The sequence below is a fragment of the Chionomys nivalis genome, chromosome X (genome assembly GCF_950005125.1).
Source record: "Chionomys nivalis chromosome X, mChiNiv1.1, whole genome shotgun sequence".
Taxonomy (NCBI): domain Eukaryota; kingdom Metazoa; phylum Chordata; class Mammalia; order Rodentia; family Cricetidae; genus Chionomys; species Chionomys nivalis.
Genome location: NC_080112.1, coordinates 2,046,634 through 2,062,107, shown reverse-complemented (window position 1 = coordinate 2,062,107; position 15,474 = coordinate 2,046,634). Strand labels below are relative to the sequence as shown.

General features: G+C 47.7%; 1 protein-coding gene and 1 pseudogene across 12 annotated transcripts; one reads left to right on the top strand and one right to left on the bottom strand.

The window, feature by feature from the left end:
• Positions 1-1,220: 1,220 nt before the first annotated feature.
• Positions 1,221-15,265, bottom strand: Pnck (pregnancy up-regulated nonubiquitous CaM kinase). Of its 12 annotated transcripts, XM_057759449.1 has the most exons (13): positions 15,175-15,265; positions 9,363-9,479; positions 4,361-4,430; positions 3,887-4,018; positions 3,473-3,547; positions 3,233-3,371; positions 2,948-3,071; positions 2,680-2,755; positions 2,473-2,585; positions 2,311-2,389; positions 2,154-2,241; positions 1,883-2,027; positions 1,221-1,607 (listed from the first exon to the last, which is right to left on the bottom strand). In XM_057759449.1, exons 2-12 carry the CDS (start codon positions 9,373-9,375, stop codon positions 1,890-1,892), a joined length of 1,047 nt encoding a protein of 348 aa, XP_057615432.1. In that variant the 5' UTR covers positions 9,376-9,479; positions 15,175-15,265; the 3' UTR covers positions 1,221-1,607; positions 1,883-1,889. The 12 variants fall into 12 exon arrangements, with proteins under 12 accessions (XP_057615432.1, XP_057615428.1, XP_057615430.1 ...); XM_057759445.1 differs by lacking the exon at positions 15,175-15,265 and having other exon boundaries at positions 9,363-9,720; XM_057759447.1 differs by lacking the exons at positions 9,363-9,479; positions 15,175-15,265 and adding an exon at positions 5,672-5,690.
• On the top strand, positions 7,813-8,352 carry LOC130867266 (mediator of RNA polymerase II transcription subunit 28-like; annotated as a pseudogene).
• Positions 15,266-15,474: the final 209 nt, after the last annotated feature.

Sequence of the window (15,474 nt, the reverse complement as noted above, 5' to 3'; positions counted from 1 at the left end):
GATCACCTTTGCATAGAAAATAAAAGTTTTCGCTTTGTAAGAAAAAAAAAAGAATGGGTGGGTATCATGAGTGACTGAGGGGAAAGGTGAGAAGCAGGGCTGGAGGGATGACTCAGAGGTTAGAGCACTGCCTGCTCTTCCAAAGGTCCTGAGTTCGAATCCCAGCAACCACGTGGTGGCTCACAACCATCTGTGATGGGGTCTGGTGCCCTCTGCTGGCCTGCAGACAGACACACAGACAGAATATTGTATACATAATAAATAAATAAAATAAATAAATACTATATTAAAAAAAAAAAAGAAAGGTGAGAAGCAGGACAGTCTGACCAAAAGACAATGAGGTTCCAGGACAGGTCATTGGAAGTGAGTGAACCAAGCTGCTGAGACCCATTTATGGTACTGGATGTCCAAGGTTTCCCTCCAGTGACCCCATGGGGTGAAACAGCAGGACACTGGGCAAGCATGTCCAGGATATCTGGTCCAAAGCCTGAAGCACAAAATAGCCTGGGGTGACCATGAAGCTGCTCACTTGCTTCCAGACCTCCTGGCTCCAATCCCAAAACCCAGGCCAGCACTGTATTAGACCTCAGTATCTCCCTTTGGATCCCAAAATTTGACAAGAGTTCTCATACACACATCCCAGTCAGGCTCTGTCATCCAGCTCACATACTGGGAGTTGGAGCAGAGAAAGAAAGAGGAAGCAGAGTCTCCTCCAAACTCTGACTGGCTGAGGCCTTCTCCTGACTATCCCAACAAGGCAGACTTCTGGAGCCCTGACCCTGGTGGTTAAGTGGGGCTGGAGTCACTAGAACCAGAAGCAGCCGTAGAGGAAAGTACCCCAAACTCCTGTCTCCTTCCCCACAGGCTCAAGCCCTTTCCAGCCCTGGGAAGGATCTGGAGCCGATGCTGCTGCTGGTGAATTATGCCTCCTGCCATAGCCCCCTGCTGGCAGCCCAGTAGACCTTGCTGGCATCCATTTTCTATCAAAAAGGCAGTCAGGCAGCCTTTTACTGGCAGCACGGTGGGGGACAGAATCAGGAAGTCCTTGAATAATCCAGGGAGCCTGTGCCTCAGTCCCAGCAAGAAGAGGTTCAGGATGCAAAGCACAAGACCCAGTGCAGATCCACTGGCAGTGAACTTGCTTCCCTCATGTCCTTCCATGAGGTGACCTGCAGCCCCGTACTCATCCCAGACTCAGTCAGCACCAAGGCATTGCTCTGTTTGTCTTTATTGGTTGGGAGGAGAGGAAACTGAACAGCTACAACACAAGCAGGGCCACCCACAGTCAGCAAAGCACAGAACAGCCATGCGATGCATGTGTGCGTGCAAGGTGCAGGAAGGACAGCCCCAAAATTCACTTGCAAACACCTCCTCAGTGTCCAAAAAGTGTGGCAGCAACATGGGGAAGAGAGCCTCCACCATAGGTAAGGGTAGGGACTGGGGGACACACTGGGGAAGCCCCCTAGGCCAGTGCCATGCAGCACACCCACAGTCTCAAACTTTCCAGCAGAGGCCAGCTCGGGAGACAAGGGGCAGGGAAGGAGATCAAAAGGGCCGGAGGAAAGAAAAGCTGGGAGTCAGTCCACTTGGTCTTCTTTGGCATCCACCTTGGGTAGAGGGGAGAAAAAGGAAGCACAGGAAAACAGGTTTAAAAGGCGCCAGCCTTCCTGCATCCTTCCTAGCATCTTACTCAAGCCTTGGCTTTCCTGAGACTCCAGAGGTCATGCCTCTATCTCTAGCATAAGGTGTCTGCTATAACCCTCTGCCCAGCTTCTCCTTCTCTGACACTCTCTGACCTTGACCCTGCAGATCCCACCTACTTCACTGCCATCCTCTAAGCTCCCTAAGAAGTCAGTTCTCAGAGAGCACTGGGCATACACACCTGGTTGTCACCACTTGGGGGACTGGCTAGTCCCAAGGCCTGGGTGGCTGTGACAGGTCCTACCCTGCCGGGAGACCTCCTCACCCTCTGGGCTCTGCCCCAGCTTACGGATGTGATGTAGGAATGATGTGGCATTGAATGCTCGCTGTGGGAAGAGAGTGGGGTCAGGCCAAACTGGGCCCAGCAGCAAGATCAGTTCCAAGACTAGCATCAAGACATCAGTGGCCACACCCTGAAACAGGAGCATGGTAATCTCTCTCTCCTTGCTCACCTTCCAGTGTGTCCGGGCAAAATTCTTCTGGATCTGTTCACTGACAGAACCCAGGATGTCTTTGTCCAAGGCTGCATCCCCAGAGATCCTAGAGAAAGGTTGAGTTAGGAAAAGTGTCGTTCCTGTCCCTGTACCACCTGCCAGGCATCCCACTCACCAAAGATGCTGTAAGGCCTGTTGGCAGGTGAACCTCTTCTGGGGATCACGCTCCAGCAGGTGCCTGATGAAGTCTTTGGCTGGAGCAGGGGGGCAAAGTCAGTCTGCCATGTCCCTGGTGCCTTTTGTCAACTCCCTAGCACAAAGCCCACCTTACACTCACCTGATTCTGAGATGTCATCCCAAAAGGGAGAATCAAACTCATAGCTGGCCCTCAGAATCTGGCTGAAGAGTTCAGGGTCGCTCTCGTCGTAGAAGGGGGGGTACCCACAGAGCCTGGCACCCACAGATGAATCACCCAGATGTCCACCCCTCCCCAACCCAGCAGGGGCAGGCATGTAGGAGTTGAGCCGTCCCAGCGGTCACTCACAGGATGTAGGAGATGACACCCAGGGCCCACACATCTACGGCCTTCCCGTAGGGTTTCTGCTCCAGGAGCTCTGGGGCTGGCGGCCAGAGGCAGACAGACAGACAGACATGTCTGCACAGGCACGTACACATGTCATGCCCTCGAGGGCCACACCTGGTGTACTTATTCAGCCCCAGGCAGCAGGTGTCCTAGGTCCTGGAGCTTTTGCATCCCCAGGGTCACCAGCTCCCTCCCCACAACAGTAAGCCTTAGAGCACTTCCCTCTTACCCACATATCCTGGGGTCCCACAGGCTGTGCCTAGCATGTTGCCAGCTTGTATTTTGGACAGGCCAAAGTCAGAGACCATGATCTTGGAGTCCTCAAAGGGTGTGGCATAGAGGAGGTTTTCAGGCTGTAGACACATGGAGCCAAGGAAAGGACCTGAGTCCCAGAATGGTTTAGGCATTGGAATGGGGTGGGCCTCAGCACCCTTAATTTCCCCGGACCCAGACTGAAGTGTATTTTGGAAAAAAGACACTCAGGGCCAGAAGTGGGTGGGGCCCAGCCAGGCACCTTGAGGTCCCGGTGCACAATGCCCAGGCTATGAAGGTAGGAGACAGCCCCGAGGACCTGCCCTACAAGGTGGCTGGCATCCTTCTCTGTGTAGGAGCCCCGCTCCATGATGCGGTCAAACAGTTCACCACCAGTCACCCTGGGACAGGAGGAATGAGGCAAGAAGTCAGCTGACCCAGGCATGGATCCTGGCATTGCACCCCTTCTGCCCAGCCCCCCCAAAAAAACAGCCCTCCTCACAGCTCCATGGCCAAGTAGAGGTGAGAAGGGCTCTCATGAACGTCTTCCAGAGCGACAATGTTGGGGTGACTGATCCTGCAACAGAGAGAAAAAGGCTCCTTGTGGAGCGCTGCATCCCCTTCATCTGGAAGAGCTCTGCCCTGAACCCTCCCCTCTTCTCTTCCTTCATCTGGGCTCCCATTCCCTACCAATCCCTGCCCCCACTAGCCAAGGTCTTCCTAGAACACACACTTCTGTAGGCCATTTATAAAGTACAGATGAATAGAGTGCCTCTAATGTCGCCATGGAGACAGTGCTGACTCAAAGGGGAAGAGACAGGTACGGCCCCCCTGCAGACTCAACCAGGCCTGGTGAGTCCAGAGGACTCAGCCTGTGGTCACAGATCTCCCCAACGCAAGGGTCAGGGAAGCGCACCTGCGGAGTACCGCAATCTCATTCTCCACCAGGGCCTCCTTGCCCCGAAGGGCTTTCTTGGGGATACACTTGAGGGCCACAAGATGGGCAGAGCCCCTTTCCTGGGCCAGCATCACCTCGGAGAAGGCACCCCTGCCATAGAGCCAGATGGTGGGAGGCAAGAAGGGAGGGGAAAGGTACCAGTGAGGAGGAAGAGCAGAAATGGAGGATTCAGGTCATACCACCCACCCTAACACACACCCACAAGTGTGCACACACACATCCCCACACCACTTCCCTCACATTCACACACACTGACACATTCACCAGCATTCACATACCACTGCCCACATAGACGACATGCCTCCCAGTTCACCCCCATGTTCACACTCATACCACACTCACCACTCATAAGCTCCCTCACACATTCGTTCACATGTGCACAGGCCTCACATTCGGAAGCGGTCACTCCCACAGCCCGGCATGTACACTCACGAGCCCAGCTTCTCCCGGATCTCATAGACACTGCTGATGTCCTCCGTCTGTTTCTTGAGCAGCAGCATGTCTGGAGGGGGTGGGGGGAAGAGATGGAGCAAGGCCCTTGGCAATGCGCAGCTCCCTTGCCCACCAAGTCAGATGTCTCCCAACTCAGGATGGAGCCACCCCACTCCCCAGTCCAAGTATACCTTTCCCCTCCCCCACAGTCAGAATCACACTCCCACTGAGGCAGGCCACTGCATGTAGGCCTCCCACCCAGGTATGCTGCTGTCAGCCTGTGCTCCCCGACTCCAACATCCAGAGCAAACGTAGTGTTAGCCACCAACACTACAACACCCCTTTCTGCCTCCACTCATGGAACCAGCACTGCCGGCTATTTTGCAGAAGGCTTCAAACACTCCCATCCTGGCTCATCCAGGCCCACCTCCACCCCTAAGGCCCGTGCCCCTCCCCCACCAAACCTGCCACCGTGGCACAGTTCAAGAATACACCACCTAGGCCACCAACCCTCTCGAATGCACCTGCGATCTTGCTCGCAGCCACCTGTCACAACCGCAGCCACCCAACCTCTGACTGGCCCCTTGGCGCCTCGAAGTCGGGGGTGAGGGTGAGGGACTCCGCAACCTCGGCCGCCTGCGTCCAGAGCTGCGTGGACCGCGCGCGTGCGGGCAGGGGGCGCGCTGGGCGTGACAGGTGTGCTGGGGTAGAGGAAGCTGCGGAGCTAAGGCGGCCGTTGGCCTGGACCCTGTATGCCCTGGCTCGCCCGTTCCGCTAGCCCGCTTGCCCCCAGCCCAGAGCTGCTGGCAGGTGCTGCAGACCTGCAGGTGACGCCACCGCAATGTCGCCTAACGCAGTAGCTGCAGCGCCGAGCCCCCCGCCCGCGTCCCGCCGGCCCCGCCCCCTTCGCGCGCGCCCCCGCGAACCCTGGGCAGTCGAGCACGCGGTGGCCATGGCCACAGCACTGCAGAGCTCCTTGTAAGGCAATTCCTGGGCTCTGGCCACCAGTATCTGGCTCCTTAGTTATGCTTGTTGACTACTGAATGCTCCAGTGCCCCATAGCCCCCGCTAGGTGGCCCCAGGACCTTTGCACCACCGGTGACTTCATCCCGAAGTGTTGCATACATGAACCTGGCTGTCTGCCTTCCCTGAGCTGTTTTAATGTGCTGTTCACAAAGAGGTTGTCTAGGCCATTTGCTATACAGCAGCCTCTTTTCCTAGTGCCTGCTGGCCCTTGTAACCTTGATGTCAACACAGTGGTGACCTGGCCTAAGTCTCCACCAGCTGGGCTTTCTCTGCTCCCACCCTTACCTCCTGCTCCTCCTCTTTTGCACCACAGCATTCCCTTTGCTGAGGTCATGTCGCTCCAGGAGGCACATATGCCACTCCCTGGCAGATTAGGAGTCTCTGCAGCGTCTGATGACTCTCCGCAGCGTCTGATTTCCCCTCTTCAGCCTCCTCTGAACCTGCCCCCTGGCCTTTCATGCACTACCCCTCTTTGCCCTGATATCTGCTCAGTTCAACCCTCCCTCCAATAATTAGTTTGGTGTGCTGCCTCCTCAGACAGGCCTCCCTTGCTTGCGCTTGCCAGTTCTCTAGTTCATGGTCTGTCCCCTCTTCAAAACATCTGCTCCTGCAAATCACCTTGTCTTCTGCCCCAAAGCGAGTGACCCGGCCCAGGGGAGGCACTAGGGAAACAGCACTTCCTGCTGATGGGGAGCTGATAATCTTATGGGGACCCAAAGAAAATTTGGGATTATGGTCAGTCCTGACTGGAGTATTCTGTGAGGCTGGATCATCTCAGCCAGCGGTCTTGAATCTGTTCTGGATGTAGAAAACTGCAACAGAGGAGTTCCGAAACATTTGGTCACCTGAGCCAGCCATTGCCATTGGAGATTTTTCAGGGAGTCTTCCCACGCACCATGTAACTGGCCAAGAAGCAAGGTGTAAGGTAACAAACCACGAGCCTCGTGGTAAAATATAAAATAATAGAAATGGGTTAATTTAAGATGTAAGAGATAGCCGGGTGGTGGTGGCACACGCCTTTAATCCCAGCACTCAGGAGGCAGAGGCAGGTGGATCTCTGTGAGTTCAAGGCCAGCCTGATCTACAAGAGCTAGTTCCAGGACAGGCTCCTAAGCTACAGAGAAACCCTGTCTTGAAGAACCAAAACAAAACAAAATAAAAAAAAAAAGTAAGAGCTAGCTAGGAATATGCCTGAGCCGTTGACCAAAGAGTGTTGTAATTAATATAGTTTCTATGTAATTATTCAGGTCTGGGTGGCCGTGTAAGACTTTAAGACAATCCTGAAGCCATTTTGACAATTCTGAATCCTCTCAGCCTCTGTGCCATAGTGTTCCTCCCCTGGGAACCAAGGACCTAACAGCTACACTCGCACGTACTCAGTTCCTGAACAATTACCCATATACGTGTGTTTTGGTTCAGTCCCCTGGAAAATGGGGTCAAAATGACCTCTTACCTCACCTGATCTGGCAACAGCTCTCCAGTCAATTATTGGTAATAGCCCTTTCGAATAAGCCAGTCAAAATAGTCAAAGAACAACCCCCCTTGCTTCTGTGGCCCCTTTAAAAGTAGCCTGTGCCTTCTATTCGGGGTCCCTCGGCTTCCTGAATGCTGGGGGACCCTGTCATGACAGAATTAATAAAATCCTCATGCTTTTGCATCGGCTGTGGTGTATGAAGTGGTCTCTGGGGCAACTCCTCCTCAGTGTTTGGACGCTAGAGTCCAACAGCCGGAAAACAAAAGCACAGTCTCCATTTACATAAACATGGAGACTTGATTCTTACTTATAAAAGCCTGGCCTTAGCTTGGCTTATTTCTAGCCAGCTTTCCTTACCTTAATTTATCCCACCATTTGCCTCTGGACTTTTTCCTTTTCTTACTTCTGTATGTCTTACTTTCACTTTTTTTATTCTTTTTTTTGTTTTGTTTTTTGTTTTGTTTTTCGAGACAGGGTTTCTCTGTGGTTTTAGAGCCTGTCCTGGAACTAGCTCTTGTAGACCAGGCTGGTCTCGAACTCACAGAGATCCGCCTGCTGGGATTAAAGGCATGTGCCACCACCACCTGGCTTTACTTTCACTCTTACTCTGTGGCTGGCCGTGTGGCTGGCCCCGTGGGTTCACCTCTCCTTGTTCTTGCTCTTCTTTTGTCCTCCAGATTTCTCCTCTCATTTGTTCTCTCCCCCGTCAACCCTGCCTGTCCTTCCCTGACAAGCTATTGGCTGTTCAGTTTTATTAAATCAGTCAGTTGTTTTAGACAGGCAAAGAATCACAGCTTCACAGAGTTAAACAAAGGCAGCATAAAAGAATGTAACACATTTTTGCATCATTAAAGCAAATGTTCCACAGTATAAACAAATGTAACACATCTTAAAATAATAACATCCACAACAGATGATCAAGGCAGAGAATCATGAAAATCAAAAAAAGTACATGGTGGGGTCTCTTGGCAGGATGTTCAGGCAGCCCTCTGGTCCCCCACCGCCCCTGCCTGGGCTCCCAGGCCAGGCCTCGCTTCTGCAAGCCACGCCTGGGACTCCAAGACCATTTAACAGCACTTCCAGAGGTTCTGAGTTCAATTCCCAGCAACCACATGGTGGCTCACAACCATCTGTAATGAGATATGGTGCCCTCTTCTGGCCTGCAGAGATACATGCAGGCAGAACATTATATACGTAATAAATAAATCTTAAAAAAAAAAAAAAAAAAAAGGTTGCAGTTGTCTGCCCAGAAACCAGATCAAGTTATCAAAGAGGATGTCTCAGAACTAAGGAGTGAACTACAGTGAAAAGACATGTTGGTCCAGAAGCACTTGACAAAGCTAAGGCATTGGCAGCAGGTGCTGGGGACATCAATTTGCAGCACAAGAAGCCAGCTGAGATCCCCCAGGGCTCCTCAGCCTACCTGGAGCAGGCATCTACCAATATTCCTGAGAGCACTCTGCCTGGGATACAGCCGTGTAGTCTTGCCTGATGTCTTTCTTTGTAGACATGACCTATTGGAAGAACTCCATTGATAATGCATGGGTGGTAGTTTATGTTCCTGCCCATTTTTATGATTTCTTTATTAGGTAGAATTTAAACATAACCCAGGCTGACCTTGAACCTATGAGTCCCTTTCCTCATCTTTGCTAGTTCTCTAAATTCCTGGAATTCTTTATAAGATGCCTGAAGCTTTGATAAGCCAAGTAAAGTTGTTGTTTTTTCAAATTCTTTTTTTAAAATATTTATTATGTATATATACAATATTCTGTCTGTGTGTATGCTTGCAGACCAGAAGAGGGCACCAGACCTCATTATAGATAGTTGTGAGCCACCATGCGATTGCTGGGAATTGAACTCAGGACCTTTGGAAGAGCAAGCAATGCTCTTAACCACTGAGCCATCTCTCCAGCCCTGTTTTTCAAATTCTTTAGCCAAGTTTGGACTGTGAGAATGATTACTCACATTTCTATTTGACCTTTGCCATTTGTTTTGACAACATTTTGTCATTTTGTGCCTTCATCTCTTTAATTTTTTTTTTAGTTGTGAATTTGGTAAAACCTGAAGGAAAAGATTTTTTAAGATTTATTTATTTATTAAGTATACAGTGGTCTGCCTGCGTGCATGCTTGCAGGCCAGAAGAGGGCGCCAGATCTCATTACGGGTGGTTGTAAATCACCATGTGGTTGCTGGGAATTGAACTCAGGACCTTTGGAAGAGCGGCCAGTGCTCTCAACTGCTGAGCCATCTCTCCAGACCAAGGAAAAGATTTTTAATAGTTTGAGAAGCCAGGGGATAGAGAGTTTGGTGTCAGCCTTAAGAACCACCTATGGTAATAGAGGCAGATCTACAAATCTGCTGTTTCAAAACTTTGAACCACCTCACAAGGAATCTGACTCAAAATGCCATTCTTCCAGAACGGCACAGGCTGAGCAGACTTTGCAAGTGGCTCGGAAAAGGCTAAAATATGCTGCTGGTGTAGTATTAAAGGAGGATGCTTACCTTCATGTTCCATTGTTCTCCGGGGTAAGCTGCGTTTTCTGGGTCCTTTTCCGTTGTCTTGAAGGCACGCACAGCAGGAGCATGTGCTGAGTGCTCTCTGGCTGTGAGTGATGGTCACTGGAAGAAATGGGGGCACAGGAAGAAGGCACAGGTGAGGTCTGAGGACCAAAGCCTGGCTTGGATCGTCTCTAAGTTTTATGTGCTTGTTATTCATTTTTTTCAAAGCAGAGTACTCTATTTACCCAAAACAAATATTCCCTACCTCTTGAACAGTCAGTGCATCTCCAGCTTGGTTTGGTCTTATCCATTTTGGTTTCTGGAGCCTTGAGTACCGAGTCACTACTTGCCTAGTCTGGGCACAGCCATCTAGTCTGTGAAGTTTCTGAATCCCTTTCACTGCATCCCAAGGCATAGCTTTTCTTTTTAAATTCTATCAACTTTCTTAACTTCTCCATATGCGTGATGAATTGTGGCTGTCTCTGTGTTACTTGCCCTGTAGTATGCCTGTGAAAATTAGGCGTTTCCTTGCTAACGCAAGATCTTCCTATCTCCATGTGTGTGCTTGGTGGTATGTTTTAATCTAGCATTTGGGGGACAGAGGGAAGAAGGGTCAGAGTTTAATGCCACCTTCAGGTACATAGCAACTTTGAGACTGTTGTAGGCTCCATGAGATCCTGTCTCACAAAACCCTGATGAAAACAAAAACAGAAAAACCACCCACTTTATGAAGCACTGACTGACAGCTTTACATTTTGTGGATTTCTTAGCTAAAACCAAAACAAACTGATTACATTTTGGTTGGTTTTTCAATAATAAAGGTGTTGGTGAAAGTAAAAAAAAAAAAGTAAAATGATTGCTATTTTGCAAATATTATATTTCACAATGTATCACACACACTTGTTTCTCAGCAACTGGAGATTGTTCACATTGAGCAAGATAAGAAGGCCCAGAGTCTTCCAGAGAACAGCGGTTGCCAACTGAAGGAGGCCTATTTCCTGCTCTGGGGATGGGCTCAGTATCTGCACATGATGTGATTTTGTTTCTTTGAGGATTGGATTTTTCTTTTTGTTGTTGTTATGAGGTATGCTGGCTAGTTTTATATCATCTTAACAAAAGCTAGAGTCGTCTGAAAGGTGGGAACCTTCTTTGAGAAAATAACTTTATAAGATCCTGCTATAAGGCATTTTCTTAACTAGTGATGGATGGTGGAGGACCCAGCCCATTGTGGGTGGTGCTATCCCTAGACTGGTGGTCCTGGGTTCCATAAAAAAGCAGGCTGAGCAAGCCACAGGGAAGCAAGCCAGTAAGCAACACCCCTCCATGCCACTGCATCAGCTCCTGCCTTCCTTCAATTCCCAGCACCCACATGGCAGCTCACAACTGTCTGTAGCTTTAGTTCCGGGGGATCTGATACCTTCATACCAATGCATATAAATAAATGCACATAAAATAAAGTTAAATAAATTATTAAAAATGATATCCTAGCTTTTTGTTTGATACCAGTTGTCTTAGTTACTTTTCGATTGCTGTGCTAAGACACCATGACCAAGGTTTAATTTAGTTCATGATCATCATGTCGAGAATCATAACAGCACATGGGCAGGGATGGAACTGGATCAGTAGCTCGGAGCTCACATCTTGATCCACAAGTAGGAGGCAGAGAGAGGAAGAGACACTGGGAATGGTGTGAGTCTTTTAAAACCTCAAAGTTAACACACCTCCTTCAACAAAGTCACACCCTGTAATCCTCCTCAAATAGTTTCATCACCTGTGACCCAAGTATTCAAATATTTGAACATATGGGGGTCATTATCATTCAAAACACCATGCCAGTCATTCAGTAATTATAACATTTGCAACTATTTAGACATCCAATGAAATACTGTGCATGTCAACTTCAAGCTCCAGTGTGTGTGCGGTGGGAATTGGTGGCAGTGAATAAAGAACTTTTCAAAATCAGCTTGAAGAGGCTGGAGCATCCTGCTTCTCCCAGAGGACCTGAGCTCCAGTCCTAGTGTGTGCATCAGGTGGCTCACAACTGCTTATGTATTCCAGTTCTACAGTATACAATGCCCTCTTCTGGCCTCCACAGGCTCTTGCACACATGAGCACAAATCAACACCCCTCCAGATACATAATTTAAAATAAAAGAAATACTTTAAATTACATTTTTATGAATTCTTTGAAACGTAATACATTCTGAATATATTCACTCGTCCCAACTCTTCCCAGACCCACCCAATATTATCCAAAGTACACAGAGAACTGAAGTAGGAAAGTGAACAATCCAGTTTTTTTTTATAAATAACTTTTTTTAAGATTTATTTATTACCTATTCAGTGTTCTGCCTGCATGTATCCCTGCAGGCCAGAAGATGGATGCCCCAACGGTACAGAGAAACTTTGGGTGACTGTCAAGGCAGCGAGATGTCTCTGTCATTTCTAGAGTTTGAAAGTTGCTTATTTTTTGTTTGCTTAGGTAATATTATATCCTTCTGGAGTCTTTGAGGGAGTTAAAGAATATATAGATAGTTATTGTTTTCCTTAGTTATGATAAAGATAAAATAGATGTAAATATTGTAATTTTTACTTGATAACTGTTTTGTTGTATGTAATTTTGCTATGTTAAAGTTAAAGCCTTCCTTTTTTTGGTTTAAACAGAAAAAGGGGAAATGATGGAGGAAGGTCATTGGTTAAAAATAAAGAAACTGCTTGACCCATTTGATAGGCCAACCCATAGGTGGGTGGAGTAGACAGAATAGAATGCTGGGAGGAAGAGGAAGTGAGATCAGATGCAGGGCAGCTCCTCTGAGAAACAGACGCCATGCTCTCCTCTCCAGAGCAGACGCGATAAAGCTCCAACCCAGGATGGACGTAGGCTAGAATCTTCCCGGTAAGCGCTCCTTGGGGTGCTACACACATGAACAGAAATGGGCCAAGCAGTGTTTAAAAGAATACCGTTTGTGTGTCATTATTTTGGGGCATAAGCTAGCCATGCGACTGGGAGCTGGGGCAGCATGAACACAGCCCACAGCTCCTTCAACAGTGGAACTCACTCTGTAGCCCAGGCTAGATTCAAACTCACAGAGCTCCACCTGCCTCTGCCTCCCAGAGTTCTGGGATTAAAGGCGTGTGCCACTACTACCCAACTGAGGGTTGGCAATTTCTAATGAAGCTAAACTTACTTTTATCATAAAGTCCAGTGATAATAGTCCTTGGTGTTTATGACACAGACTTGAAAGTTTTTGCCCACCAGCTTTCTTCATAATTAGTGAAGACTAAAAGCAAGCAGGACACCCTCAGTAGCTCAGTGGAAGACTAGTCAATGAGGAAGAGGAAAGAACTATGCACCACACAGAGAAACTAAGAATTCTTTTTTTTTTAATATTTATTTATTATTTATTATGTATACAATAGTCTAACTGTGTGTATGCCGAAGGCCAGAAGAGGGCACCAGACCTTATTACAGATGGTTGTGAGCCACCATGTGGTTGCTGGGAATTGAACTCAGGACCTTTGGAAGAGCAGGCAATACTCTTAACCACTGAGCCATCTCTCCAGCCCGAAACTAAGAATTCTTCAGAAGATTTGCCTGAGCCAGGCATGGTGGCAAACACACTAAGGAAATAGATGCAGAGAGATCAGGAGTTCAAGGTAATCCAGAGGTACACAGCAAGTTTGAGGCCAGCCTAGGATACATGAGACCTTGCCCCCACCCACAAAACAAACAACATATTGTTAAGTGAAATAAGCCATGGGGAATGAACCACCTACGATAGAGTCTATTTCTAGAACATGCCAGAAAGGCAAAAGCATGGATACAAGAAACAACTCAGCAGTGGTCAGGGGAGCAAGAGGGGACAGTGTTTTACTAGGGGGAACATAGGGGATTTTGAGAGCAGTAAAGCCATTCTGCATGGGGATGTCATGGTGGAAGAATGACATTCAGCAGAAGTGTCTTGACAGTGGAAGAGGGAACTGAAGTTTATACAAGTCCTGGTGATCTTCTAGGAAGTAAGATAGTCACAATACAGAGTACAGACTGACAAAAAGACCTTAACAGTATCACACACATATACATCGCTGAAGCAAGGGAAAGGACCGATTTGAGTCCCTCTAGGCAAGAGTCTATCAGACTTAAGTGGAGGCTGCAAAACAAGCATAGGGCCCTGGATTCAATATCCAACAATGCAAATTATAGAAGAGGTTGGAGGAAAGAAAGGGAAGGGGTGTGATATAATCATATTTTAATTAAAATTTAATCTAAAACATTAAAATAAATACATGTGATTAAGAGTAGAGCTGGGGTCAGGCAGTGCTGGTGCACGCCTTTAATCCCAGCACTCAGAAGGCAAAGGCAGGCGGATCTCTGTGAGTTTGAGGCCAGCCTGATCTACAGAGCAAGTTCCAGGACAGGCAGAGCTACACAGAGAAACTCTGTCTCGGAAAAAAAAGAAAAAGATTAAAGCTGGGGCCAAGTGGTGGAGTGTATGCCTTTAATCCCAGCAGGAGGCAGAGGCAGGTGGATTTCTGTGAGTTCAAAGCCAGCCTGATCTACAGAGCTAGTTCCAGGACAGCTAGGGCTGTTACACAGAGAACTCCTGTCTCGAAAAACAAAACAAAACAAAATGAAAAGCTAGTTGGGGTCTCCAGAACTCATAAAAAGGCAATGCATATCTGTAATCCCAGTCCTGGGCAGGTAAAGACAGGAAGATCTGTGGGACTTGACCATCAACTGGCCTATCTGAATCAGTGAGTGCAGGTTCCAAACCAAGTAGAGGGCCAGCAAGATGGTTTGGCAGGTGCCGGATGCCAGATCCAATTACCTGACTTTCATTCTCACATGGTAAAGAGAGAACTAATTCTGGAAAATTTTTCTCTGACCTCCACATGTGTGACATGGCACACACACACACACACACATGTTGTAATAGGAGCGGCGGGGGCTGCATCCCCGGCACCCAGCCGCCCGCATGGCTAGCTTATGCCCCCAAATAATTACACGGAAACTGTATTCTTTTAAACACTGCTTGGCCCATTAGTTCCAGCCTCTTACTGACTAGCTCTTACATATTGATCTAACCCATTTCTAATATTCTGTGTAGTACCACGAGCTGGCTTACCAGGAAAGATCTTAACCTGCGTCTGTCTGGAGTGGGAGAATCATGGCGACTCACTGATTCGGCTTTCTCTCTCCCAGCATTCTGTTCTGTTTACTCTGCCTATCTAAATTCTACTCTATCAAAGGCCAAGCAGTTTCTTTTTTTTTCCAGTTCTTTTTTTTATATTTATTTATTTATTTATTTATCCAAGCAGTTTCTTTATTAATTAACCAATGAAAGCAACAGATAGACAGATGACCCTCCTCCATCATTTCCCCTTTTTCTGTTTAAACAAAAAAGAAAGGCATTCACTTTAACATAGTAAAATTACATATAGCAAAACAGTTATAAAGCAAGAATTAGTTACAATATTTATATCTATTTTATCTTTTATCATAACAAAGGAAAACAACTATATCTATCTATTCTTCAACTGCATCAAAGACTCCAGAAGGATATAATATTACCTAAGTAAACAAGTAAGAAACTTCCAAAACTCTAGAAGTGACAGAGACATCTTGCTGCCTGGACAGTCACCCAAAGTTCTTTTGTACCGCTGGGGCATCCATCTTTGGCCTTCAGGCCCATAGTATCCAGAGTCTTTTCCATGAAGCAGGAAATTTCAAAGGCAGTTTGGTCACTATCTGCTGTGTCCTGAAGAATGTTTCGCAGACTCCTTCATGAATCAGGAACCCCGAAAGATCATCTCACCTTTAGGCAAGTTCAGCACTCCTCTCTCTGAGGGTTCTCTGTGTCCAGTTTATGCAATAGTCCAGGCAAGAGCAGTTTCTTGCCCAAATGGCTATCAAACTCCATAAGGATCCTCCTCGATGCCCATCTTCCTCTTGAAGTAGATCGGTGCTGCCAGGAGCAGACGTGTCTCATTGTCATGAAAAGTCCTAAGTTATTAAAACATTAAATGCCATATTCTGCAGTCTTTGAAAGATATGAAGAATGCCTATCTAACTGAAATATATCTCTATATATCTAGAAAATCTAACAACATGACTA

Excerpts from the sequence above, each read along its gene's own strand:
- Pnck (XM_057759445.1), bottom strand. The coding sequence starts at position 9,576 with ATGAATAACAAGCACATAAAACTTAGAGACGATCCAAGCCAGGCTTTG. Across the intron at positions 3,072-3,232 it reads TTGTGCACCGGGACCTCAAG|CCTGAAAACCTCCTCTATGC; the intron begins GTGCCTGGCTGG and ends ATGTGTCTACAG. Across the intron at positions 2,242-2,310 it reads CAGGCCTTACAGCATCTTTG|GATCTCTGGGGATGCAGCCT; the intron begins GTGAGTGGGATG and ends ACCTTTCTCTAG.